The sequence below is a fragment of the Mustela putorius genome, unplaced genomic scaffold (assembly GCF_011764305.1).
Source record: "Mustela putorius furo isolate JIRA1106 unplaced genomic scaffold, ASM1176430v1.1 tig00003834_pilon_pilon_pilon, whole genome shotgun sequence".
NCBI lineage: Eukaryota > Metazoa > Chordata > Mammalia > Carnivora > Mustelidae > Mustela > Mustela putorius.
The window spans coordinates 28,197,738-28,209,924 of NW_025421987.1; the positions used below are offsets into that span (position 1 = coordinate 28,197,738).

General features: G+C 42.5%; 1 protein-coding gene across 1 annotated transcript; it reads left to right on the forward strand.

Annotated features, from left to right (window-relative positions):
• The first annotated feature begins 267 nt into the window (after nucleotides 1–267).
• Nucleotides 268–11,878, forward strand: NFKBIZ (NFKB inhibitor zeta). The gene is made up of 12 exons (XM_004771986.3): nucleotides 268–701; nucleotides 3,171–3,310; nucleotides 3,822–3,852; nucleotides 3,971–4,074; nucleotides 4,173–4,951; nucleotides 5,657–5,762; nucleotides 6,151–6,297; nucleotides 6,490–6,553; nucleotides 6,841–7,010; nucleotides 7,884–7,994; nucleotides 8,120–8,287; nucleotides 10,498–11,878. The coding sequence occupies exons 1-12, from the start codon at nucleotides 413–415 to the stop codon at nucleotides 10,549–10,551; spliced, it is 2,163 nt and encodes a 720-aa protein (XP_004772043.1). The 5' UTR covers nucleotides 268–412; the 3' UTR covers nucleotides 10,552–11,878.
• Nucleotides 11,879–12,187: the final 309 nt, after the last annotated feature.

The following is a 12,187-nucleotide window of genomic DNA, read 5'->3' on the forward strand; positions in this document are numbered from 1 at the left end:
GAGGCGCGGCGCGGGAGTGGGGAGGCCGCGCACGGTCGGGGTTTCCAGGTGAAGGGGGTAGACAGCCGGCCCGTCGGGGCGGAGCCGGGCGGGCGGGGCGAGGGCGGAGGGCACATTGCCTCATCCTGTACATTTTACTGGAAACGGGACGCATCCGGAGGAGGGGCGGGGAGGCGGCCCCGACGCGGCCAATGACCCAGCCGGGCTCGAGGGAGGCAAGCGAGGCGGCGGTCCCGGTTCTCCGCCCCCCGGAGGCCGGTTAAATAGCCCGGCAGCCCCGGGCCGCGCCCGTGTCCGCGCCGTCCTCCCGCCGCTCGGTGCTCGAGTCTGCCGGAGCCATAGCAGGGAGGCGGTCCCGCGCAGCGAGCCGGTGGCGCAGGAGTCTGGGTCCCCGAGCGCCCAGCCCGGGAGCATGATCGTGGACAAGCTGCTGGACGACAGCCGCGGCGGAGAGGGGTTGCTGGACACGGCCGGCGACGGTGGCCTCATGACCAGCCCGCTGAACCTGGCCTATTTCTACGGCGCGTCGCCGCCGGCCGCGGCCCCGGGCGCCTGCGACGCCGTCTGCTCGTCGTCGGGGCCCTCAGCTCCCGGCTCGCCCGGCTCCGACTCCTCCGACTTCTCCTCCGCCTCGTCCGTGTCCTCCTGCGGGGCCGTGGAGTCCCGGCCGAGAGGCGGCGCGCGTGCGGAGCGACTGCAAGGTACCCCCCGGCCCGGGCCGGGGCAGTCCCGGCACCCCCGGCACCCCCGGCACCCGTGTCTCCCCGGGCTCTTGGCGGTCCACGCGCTGGGAGGGGAAGGTCCGCGCCGCCCAGGTGCGAAGCACCTCGGCCAGACCTTAGGTCTCGTCGGTGACTGCCTTAGCGGCAGTGTATCATCACACTGGCCGTCATTTATTAGGCGGTTACTAGACTTGTTCTGTGCCAGGCGTTTGATATAGTTCGATGCCCTTTGACCATCCGTAAAATCCGGGCGCCATCCAGTTGGCCTGCTAGCTCAAAGGGCCTCTGAGAGCAGAGCTCTGACTTCTGGCGGTGGGGAGGAATCAACAGTAGATTTTATTCCACTCTTTTTCTTTAAAAAAAAAAAAAAAAGTGCTTTATTAAGCCATAATTCATGTACGTGTGGCGAGTTTTTGGTTTTGATGTAGGTATAACTTTTTCTTGTGGCCACCAGTGAGGTTGGAGTACTGTGTTTAAGGTCAACTTATTTTTTCCTAAGTATTTGTGGAAATTTTAAGTAAAAGGACTTTATGTTAAAGGAAAGAAACGGATATGAAGATGTAAGATGAAACTGGACTGAAAACCAGCTCAGTTTATGTTGTTAGTTTGTGATGTTTTTGCGTTTTAGGAAGTCTACCTCAGATTTCTGGTCTTGTTTTTAATCTATGAGTTTTAGAATGGTTAAATCAAATCTTAAAGAAAGGCATAATGTTTTCCTTACTGTTATGAATTGGTTAGTTTCTTTTCTTAATAAGCCCAGTTGCATAATTCGAGGGAAAACAAGATGGCACTGTGGGTAGACTAAAGAACCTCTAGATAATCTCACATATTGGAAAGTCTAATAAGCATGGTTTTAAAGAACATTCTCATTTAGGTGTTCCCTCCTGAACACCTGAACAACTGAAACAGCCACTTCTGTTTCAGTTGTCTTTTATTTTAAAGAATGATTTTTCATTTTCACTGAAAAAGCGAATTTGTTTTTTAATGTTTATTTGACAGACAGAGATCACCACAAGTAGGTAGAGAGGCAGGCAGAGAGAGAGGAGGAAGCAGGCTCCCTGGTAAGCAGAGCTGGGCTCCATCCCAGGACCTTGGGATCATGATCTCAGCCGAGGGCAGAGGCTTAACCCACTCCCAGGACCCTGGGATCATGATCTGAGCTGAAGTAAGAGGCTTAACCCACTGAGCCACCCAGATGCCCCTGAAAAAGTGAATTTTATAAGGTGTTCCCTGTATGTTAAATGTGTAGCTGATGCAAAAACGTGTGTGTGTGTGTGTGTGTGTGTGTGTGTGTATTAGAACCTTTTCTCTCACATTTGGTCTTCATCTGGCCGAAACTATTTTGCTAGTTCTTTGGTTTACCACTTAGACGTAGGGGATTTCTGAAACTGAATTTTTCTCCCTGTGACATTGAATTAACTGCTATCAATCCAGAGAAATGCTATATTAGATTCTGGCAAGATTTTCCTCAATTTAAACATAAAATTAACTGGTCATTTAATTTCCTCTGTCATAGAATTGTTTCCTTTCGTATGCTTATGGTATATTTCTATCTCTATATGTTCAAATTAGGCATTGTTTCTTGTCCCATCTTACTTTTTTTTCCACTCCCAGCTGAGTGGCTCAATTATTCATTTCCTGACTTTCTGTGTGTTTACTTTGTATTCGGCTCATCCCAAGAGGTTGTGACATAGTAGTGGTCAGAAGTGGAATGCTGTAATCATAGACGACATTTTAAAGTGTATTTTAAAATTTAAATTGAAATGACATTATTTCCTTTCTACTTAGAAGGCCGTGGTGAGCAGTTCCAAAAACCATTGTTGAGGGGAAATCCTGTGTGTGTACGTTGAAATGTGTTTCAGCTTAGTGAATTTAAGCAGCTTTCTTGGCATAGCTGAACACAGGGAAATAGTAAAAAACAAATCTAAGACGTTGTTGATTGTTAGGCTCTGGCACTTTTAGACCTTTGGAGGAAGTTTGTTTTTACTCTTTCTTAGGTGAATGGAATTAATAGACTTTAAATTTCTGTGTGGACATAAAGCCTTTGTTTTGAAAAAGCTAAAATCCATCATTTATTGCTTGCTCCTTCAAGGTTTTAAGAAGTCAAGAAAAATTGCAGATTTATGAGAGGGTGGCAAAATCTGTGACTGTGTCTTTTGGATGGATAGGGCTGAAAGACGAAAAGGCTTATCTTTTGGCTCTGGGGGCCCCTGAACCCACAGTTTTATGAACTTTATAGGGTGCCTGATGAAGAAAGATATAAGGAAATGAAGAACCCTTAAGTAGGGCTAGGGGGTGACATGCAAGGCCTTTGACCAGAGGGAGTCAGAAAGGCTTTGCAGTCTCGGTTGGGGACTTCATACATTACACAGCTGTGCTTTTGAGATTATCAAGATTTGTACCTGTAAAGAGATTTAACTGGAATATGTTTTGTTTTCTTTTGAACAGTTGAACCCCATATGGGGGTTGGAAGGCAGCAGAGAGGACCCTTTCAAGGCGTTCGTGTGAAGAACTCAGTGAAGGAACTCCTGCTGCATATCCGAAGTCATAAACAGAAGGCTTCTGGCCAAGCCGTGGATGATTTGAAGGTAGCGCCTAGTTTTTGCTTTGGGTCAGGGCAGGGAGGATATTTTGTCAGGTTAGTTATTATTCTCTGCTGACCTAGGTCCAGTAGGTCTTTGTAGACCACACCACAACGTCATAGGATAGAGGACATATTGGTCTCTGTCTGCTGTATTCCTGTCACTTAGCCTGGTACTAGGCACACAAAGGAAATTTAAGGAGTGAATGAATAAAATGAAGGCAAGTTGGAGGCAAGGAATCAGGGGTTCAGTTGAAGTGGAAGAGCTGGACTACAAAGGGAAAACTCAAATGGCCATATTGATTTCGTCTTGACCTAGTTGAACTAAGATGAAAGTGCACCTGGGGAAAGTTGCAAGATAGAATAAAAATTAAGACAGAAAATAAATACTGCTGGGGTAACTATCAAAGATTTATGGCAAGCTGTAAAGACTGGTAGAGATAAATCTGTTTGACTGATGCTCATTAGGTAGGAAACCATTTGATATGTACTAAATTGGGAACTTTTTTTCCTTATAGACACAAAGTGTGAACAGAGAGCAATTCACAGGTGAGAAATCCTTTTATTCATATCATGGGGGCTTTAGAGTGAAATGATATAGTGTGATTATGGGTAAAATTTAGAGAATAAAGTCATCACAGATTCCATACTGCTTTCTTGGGTATAGAATTGAAGAACGTAGTACCATTTAGTGGAAAAAGGAAAGGACCTGATTCGCTGTCTGATGGACCAGCTTGCAAAAGGCCAGCTTTATTACATACCCAGTTTTTGGTAAGCATCTCACTATTTTCCTCCAAATACTCTTTGGAAATCTTTTCTGGAATAGTTTTGAAAGAGAGAGTGCTACTTACTCTTCTCTTCTTCTCCAGACACCACCTCAGACACCAACACCTGCAGAGAGCATGGAAGATGTTCATCACAGTGAATCCAAGCAGGACAGCAGTGCCGATCTGCTTCAGAACATAATCAACATTAAGAACGAATGCAGCCCGGTTTCCCTAAATACTGTCCAAGTTAGCTGGATGAGCCCTGGGGTGGTCCCGCAGGGCTCCCCCCGGGAACAGTGTCAGGACTTCCACAGAGGGCAGATCTTCTCTCCGCCTCAGAAGTACCAGCCCTTCCAAGTGGGCAGCTCCCTACACCTGGTGGATCAGGCGGCCCTGTACCAGTATTCGCCCCAGAGCCAGAACTTGCAGCCGCCACCACCACAGCACTACACTCATGCCCCAGCTCTGGAATACAGTCCTTATCCTGGAGCTTCCCAATCCCCCAGCTATGAACCAAACCTCTTTGATGGTCAAGAACCACAGTTCTGCCCAGATCAAAGTTTTGCATCCCTTCTAAATAGTCGGGAATCTGAGAATATTGCTGTTCCCATTCAGAATTCCCCCAGCGTTCAGCAACAAAATGACGGCCACCTGCAAAACTTCAGCATGATGCCACCCAGTGCCTGTGAGGCCATGCCAAGCCATGATGCAGGCTCTGCCCCTTTAAGCACCTCACTGCCATTCCCCAACATCATCGGAAATCCAGTGAGCACCACACAGTTAGGGAAGTCATTTTTTCAGTGGCAAGTAGAGCAGGAAGAAAGCAAATTGGCAAATATCTCCCAAGACCAGTTTCTTTCCAAGGATGCAGACGGTGACACGTGAGTATCCTTTTCTATACCTAACTTGGCTAACCACACTTGTTAGATGTAGTGGGCACAGGATTTCTCTGGGATACACCAAGCTAGACCTTAGTAAGGGCCTAACCAGGATGACCCGACTAGTGTAGGTAGAAATTACTATTCGATGACAGCCAGTATTTCCAGAGTTTTTCATATTTTTAGTCTGATCAGGTTGCCTGTTCTAAATTAATAAAAATGTATCTTCTTTGAATAGTTGGTTTTTCAAGACCAGCATAGATTGTGTCTGTAGAGCAAAAACATCATGATTAGTTGGTCAATGATCCAACTGTGAGTTGACTTGTAAATTGAATCTTCATCTATCTTGACATCTTTGTGGTTATGGGCAAGTTATTTAACCTCTCTATGCCTGAGTTTCTTGACATGTAAAATGAAAAGACCTCCCTTGTAGGGTTTTTAGGAATATTAAAAATAATAGATTTAAAGTGATCAGCATGCCAAATAAGAATTTGGCATTCTTATTATTTCTGGTAGCTTAATGCATCCTGTTGCAACACAAATGTATTATTAGCCTAGCAGAAAAGACAAATTATTGTCTGTAATATTTCATTTGAGTGCACCAGCATATCAAGAAAGAGGCTAAAGGAGAATTTTTTTTTTTTTTTTTTTAAAGATGAACTTAGTGAAGTCACAGGTAATTTACCTCTTTTTCTCCTTGTTTCCCAGGTTCCTCCATATTGCTGTTGCCCAGGGGAGAAGGGCACTTTCCTATGTCCTCGCAAGAAAAATGAATGCACTTCACATGTTGGATATTAAAGAGCACAATGGACAGGTGAGGATCTTGTCAGAGTGAACTGGCAGGGATGTGGCCGTGGGCAAGAGGACGATGACCAGTTTCATATTTATGTGTAGATCATTTTAGAGCCCCAGATCAAGAGAGTTCAGTTAATATTAACTTTTAGTTGTTGACTCTTTGCCACCATCAACCTTGGAGTTATTAACATTAACTTTGTCGTTATTTGACCAAAGACTAACTGGGTATAATAAAGCCACACCCTAAGCTTATTTTCGTTTCCTTGTGTTACAGTATCTATTGTCATTAATAGGATTTCTTTTCTTTATGTGGGGTTTTCCCCTCAGTCTTAGTTTATGTTCATATTCCTTGTCAGGGTAGTGTTACATATTTAAACAAAATCTTTCTTCCTTCTGAATGTCCACAGAGTGCCTTTCAGGTGGCAGTGGCTGCCAATCAGCATCTCATCGTGCAGGATCTGGTGAATCTCGGGGCCCAGGTGAACACCACCGACTGCTGGGGAAGAACCCCTCTGCATGTCTGTGCTGAGAAAGGTCACTCCCAGGTGCTCCAGGTACGAGGCGGTGAGCTAGCTTCTGCTGTCACAGGGCCAAAGAGATAGGGCTTGGATTTTAGAAGTCAGGTGTAGGTTGCCTGTTGCAATAATCTATTTTGAGTTGACTCACTCATTTCTTGGGAATACTAGTTAATACATATTTATGTAACTTGTCTTTTGCTAACACATCTCTCTTTTTAAATTGTGCAGGCAATTCAGAAGGGAGCAGCAAAGAGCAATCAGTTTTTGGATCTTGAGGCGACTAACTATGATGGTAAGCAACGGAAATCTTATTGGGTGAAAAACCATTTAGAGAGCAGGACTCATCAGTTCTAAGGGTATTAAGTTTTAGACCAAGAAGGAAGGGAAGTAATTAAAGCTAAAATAGTCTGTAGGTAAAGTTACTACTAAGCCCCAATGGAGGGAATATTCAGGTTGCCTTACTAGCTCTTGGGGAGCCCATCTGTAGGTCGTGTTAGAGACCATCCTCAAGGTCTGTCCTTGTGAGACAACTGAAATGCCTGATGGAAGCTTGACCCCTGCTTTATGATACTCTGTTAGGCCTGACGCCTCTCCACTGTGCGGTTGTGGCCCACAATGCTGTGGTGCATGAACTCCAGAGAAATCAACAGCCCCATTTGCCCGAAGTTCAGGAGCTTCTACTGAAGAACAAGAGTTTGGTTGACACCATTAAATGTCTGATTCAGATGGGAGCAGCAGTGGAAGCTAAGGTAACTTCTCAGAAGAGTTTGGAGATGGGGTAGGGAAGAAAAGTGTTTATAGCAGAAGACCTCGTTCCCAAGTATTACCAAAAACTTTTTTTCTTATTTTTAAATTAATGGAGTGAGTGGCAATGGTAATTAAGAAGCTTAGATTTTAAAATCATTGGCTTTCTTAATTTGGTTTTAATCTGTGCATTATTATTCAAAAGATCATTGAGCTGTGAAATAAACTAGTCTGGATTGAAGAGAAGATACTTGAAATTGATATTGTCTTTTTGGCTTCCATTTTCATGTACTAATAATAAGAGTAGTGCTTTTTTGTAAGTGTTGTTCCATCACTGTGGGATCTGGACTTAAGCTATTTTTTAAACTGGAAGATAATCTTATTCTCTTTATATTTGAGTTTTATTTACTGAGTATCTCTTATGTACAAGGTACTGAGTTGGGAACTCTGAGGGAGAAAATGCTTAAATCATAAGGTACTTCAGATCTTGGGAAGCAGAAGAGGTGAGAGATGGAGCTAATTATATGTCTACAGGGTGACCACCAAGTCTGGAAACACAGGCAAATACATAATGTTTTATTGTCTTGTATTACTATACATAGTAAAATAGGCTTGTCTATGTCTCTACATTTTGTGGCCACCCTGTATATATACAGCAGACATATATAGAGCAGACCGTGATAGGAGGTATATAGGAAATTGGTGGGGAATTCAGGAGGAATAAGAGTTGATTTAGTCTGGGATGAAGGAAGTCTTTGTGGATGGTGTATGTTCACGGTGAGTCTCCAAGAGTGAGTCATATGTTGTGAGCCTGGGTGAGAAGTGTATCCAACAGTGGTGTCTGCATGTTCATTGTTTCCCCTTCTTGCCTTGTTAAGGATCGTAAAAGTGGTCGCACAGCCTTGCATTTGGCAGCGGAAGAAGCAAATCTGGAACTCATTCGCCTTTTTTTGGAGCTGCCCAGTTGCCTGTCTTTTGTGAATGCAAAGGTACTTCTAGAAGGCTTCAGTAACTGCATGAGACTTCGAATGACCTTATTTATACCTTCTTCAGGCTTTTGAACTGCTTTCATGAAAACCTCCCTTTTTGAAAGGTGCCATTTTGTCTCCTGCAGGCTTATAACGGAAACACTGCCCTCCATGTTGCTGCCAGCCTTCAGTATCGGGTGACACAGTTGGATGCAGTCCGACTCTTGATGAGGAAGGGAGCAGACCCAAGTACTCGGAACCTGGAGAACGAACAGCCAGTGCATTTGGTTCCTGACGGCCCTGTGGGAGAGCAGGTGAGGCTACAGAAGGGACAGAAAATAGTTTCAGGCACTCAGTCTGAAACATAAAGGGAGATGAGATGTAGGGCCGAGGCCAGTGGGGGCTGTTTAGGGAGGCTCCCTTCAGTGTCTGGGTCTTATGGTGTCTTTGTAGCAACTGTGGAGTCAATTGCTTTGTTTCTAAAGGAAGAGTAAGAAATTGGAAGGTTATCCCTGGGCCCAAAATGGTCAAAGGTCAGACAGTCTTTTCTTTTTTCCATCACACAAAGTTGGGTTTAGAGTAAAGTCAGAATGGTTTGAGGTTTGAAAGCCAATGAAAGGGGAAGTGCCAGAGTTCCTGCAGACATCAAGGAAAAAGAGCCTTAAGTTTACAAGTGATGGGTCTTCAGATTGTGGGTGTTATCTGAGTCCGTCTCTGTAGAGTGTACAGGATAGTCCCAGGAATGTAGTGAGTGCTCAGTAAACATTCCCTGTTTCAGTTTTTTCTGTCTACTGATACTAAATAGGAAATGGCAGGTTGGTTATGTAATTTAGTACCTAGACATCCTTGAAACAAAGTTACGCTTTACTCATGATATGGCTATATATTATCTTTGGAGATTGAATAGCTTCACATGATTCAAATTTTCTTGATAACAAGAACTGAGTCTTTTCAGAATGTAAGATATTTTTTGATGGAAATCATTCCTTGAGGTAAACGAAGCTGATTGTGACTATGGCCATGACAGACTTAGAGAATCAGAGAATATATGGAAAGCAGTTTAGCCTTTTCTCGGATTCACGGCCCTTAATATGACCATCATGTCGCAGGAACCTCTATTTGTAGAGCTCTTTGCAACTTAATGTGAATCTTTTGATAATTTGTAAAGAGTTTTCATGTTTCAAAACTTTGCAGTGTAAAGGCTCAGCTGAGAACATGGAGTCCGAAAGGCTGCACAGATAGGATTCTCATTGAATAGTAGATGGCAGAGGCCTGAGTCCAGTGTTAGCTTCTTCACTATTTGTGGTGTGCGATCATACAGTGGTGTTGTCAGGGATTATGGAGTACGGAGAGCCGCTTGACTCTTCCCTGTTCTCTTCTTGCTCTGCTTTCTGCTTTTGTATTTTTCTGTGTGTTGAGAGGAGAGTTTTTTCCTTTGCTTCTGTGGTCAGACTCCGGTCACTGTGTCTCCCTTCCTAGTGGCTATCAGTGCCCTTGCCCTAATTGTCTTTCTTCTGATTTTTTGCTTTTACTTTGCTCTGGGCCGGGAGAAAGATAATAAAATTTGTCAGACTGGGGTATAAAATAAATCACTAGATTCTGAATGAACCAAGGCACTCTCTTGTGATCCATACACTTATGCACAGATGCTTTATCTATTTCTTTTTAAAGATTTTATTTATTTACTTAGTGCACAAGTGCACACACAGGAGGGGGTGGGAGGAGTAAAGGGGAGGGGGAGCAAGAGAATCCGAAACTCTATTTGGGGCTTGATCTCACGACCCTTAGATCATGACCTGAGCTGAAATCGAGTCAGGTGCTTAACTGACTGAGCCACCCAATTGGATATCATGTCAGATGTTCTTACTTGAAGAGTATTACAGATTAACTTGTGTGTGTATGAAGTGGATTCTGTGGTGTTAGTTGAAACTGACTTCAAGATAGGTGATGGGGCACCTGGGTGGCTCAGTGGGTTAAGCCTCTGCCTTCGGCTCAGGTCATGATCTCAGAGTCCTGGGATCGAGTCCCACATCGGGCTCTCTGCTCAGCAGAGCCTGCTTCCACCTCTCTCTCTCTGCCTGCCTCTCCGTCTACTTGTGATCTCTCTGTCAAATAAATAAATAAAATCTTAAAAAAAAAGATAGGTGAGGTACTGTAATATACCGTAATTACTGCCTTACATTAAATGTGCTCAGAGAAAGAGTAGGGATTAGGAAAGGATTATATAGGTCTTATTTAAGCTACTGGAAATTTTCATCTGTAGATAATTTTTAATGGAGATGCTTTACTTTCTTGCACTCCAGAATTATAGGAGATCTGTAATAGGCTTCAAACCTAATGAGTTATAGTAGCGTTTTTTAAGTTACTTTAAAATCTTGAAATGTATTGTTACTTTCTTCATATATTTACTTACAAGTTGACAGGAGTGTTTAGGGTATATAAAAAAGGAATAAAACTCTGAAGGAAATACGGTACTTTGACCATTAAATGTAAATCTCACAAATCCTAATTATTTTTCTTCCAGATCCGACGTATCCTGAAGGGAAAGTCCATTCAGCAAAGAGCTCCTCCATATTAGCTCCATTGGCTTGGAGCCTGGTCGGCAACACTCACTGTCAGTTAGGCAGTCCTAATGTATCTGTACATAGACCATTTGCCCTGTATTGGCAAATGTAAGTTGTTTCTATGAAACAAACATATTTAGTTCACTATTATATAGTGGGTTATATTAAAGGAAAAGAGGAAAACTATCTAATTTCTCTGGCAGATTTTAATATTTCATACCCAGGTATCTGGGATTTACACATCTGAATTTAATCTTGAATGGTAAAATCGACTTCAATTAACAGTAGCTTTTGGGTAGGACAAGGCTTTGATTTGCGACATAAGGCATTGCTCATGTAGCTATTGCCAATTTAAAAGCAGGTAAACTGTAAACATTTTTTAAAGAAAAATGAAAGCATTTGAAAGGAAAAAAATAAATCTGGATGTAGTCTTGAGGCTTCATTTGGCCGGATGAAGTACCTGATGGTTGTTACTGTTGTTGGAAGCTGTCTAGGTGTTGGACTAGGTGAAATGTACCATGGTTAAAGTTTTATTTTTGCAAATTGTATATAATTGTTTTTGTCTTTTAAAGTATTTGTACATATTTGGTCATTGACATGGCCACATTTGAAATGTAAATTGATAAAATAGAAAAGAACAAGTGAATTGTCACTATTTAAAAAAATTATACACATTCAAAAGAGCTGTGTAATCACCCATCTGCCATCTCTGGAGGTGGAACCGATGGAGAGTTGTTCCCCAGTAGCTGACATTTCTTTTTGAATTATAAATATGCTTTTACTCGTGCATGGAGATGAGACCTGTAATTTGTAAGAAACTGCGTGCTCTTAAAGAGAATACCTTTTTGTAGCTTACTTTCTAGAATCTATAGTTTACTTGTTGGAATTTTGTTTTAACCTTTATAGGAACATCAAAAAGTCAGTACTGAAATATGTCTTACTGGTTTTCTGTTGTCAAAGAATGGTAACACACCATGATGTTTTATATTACCATTTTGAAAAAAATGCCTTATTTTATTTAGTAGCCTTGATTCTATTAATATTATTTTGCTTACTTCTGGGATACCCCAAGGAATGTAGTTGGCTTTGATTGCACACTAATTCATTGTAATAAATTTGATTCATTAAAAACCTTTAAAAAAAAAAAACAACTGACTGATGACTCATTTTTGTAGTTAAGTCTTTTTAAAAAACTTGACCTTTGGATTGATTGCACTGTTTGACGTAGTATGTCTTGCGGACAGAAGCTAGTTATAGTTATTCGGTATCTGTAAATACAGCTGTGATGTAAACTCATGGAAAAATAATGCCTGGTTTTAAATAAACATTAATTCAATAATACTCTTCATTTTAAGGATGTGCATTTCTTTTCCTAGTCTGTTACTTATATTTCTCTAGGTTGAAAAAGTGCTACTCATTACTAATCTAAATACCTTTAAATTAGTTAATATATTTTAATTTGGATTTAAAAAAATTTTTTAAAAAGATTATTTATTTATTTATTTGACAGAGAGAGAGAGAGAGAGAGATCACAAGTAGGCAGAGAGGCAGGCGGGGCGGGGGGTGGGAGAAGCCGGTTCCCCCCTGAGCAGAGAGTCTTACATGGGCCTCAATCCCAGGACCCTGAGACCATTACCTGAGGGGAAGGCA

Bases quoted from the DNA above. Each gene is read 5' to 3' on its own strand.
- NFKBIZ (XM_004771986.3), top strand. From the start codon at position 413: ATGATCGTGGACAAGCTGCTGGACGACAGCCGCGGCGGAGAGGGGTTG. The intron at 6,298-6,489 runs GTACGAGGCGGT...TAAATTGTGCAG, and splicing joins GTCACTCCCAGGTGCTCCAG to GCAATTCAGAAGGGAGCAGC. The intron at 7,995-8,119 runs GTACTTCTAGAA...TGTCTCCTGCAG, and splicing joins TGTCTTTTGTGAATGCAAAG to GCTTATAACGGAAACACTGC.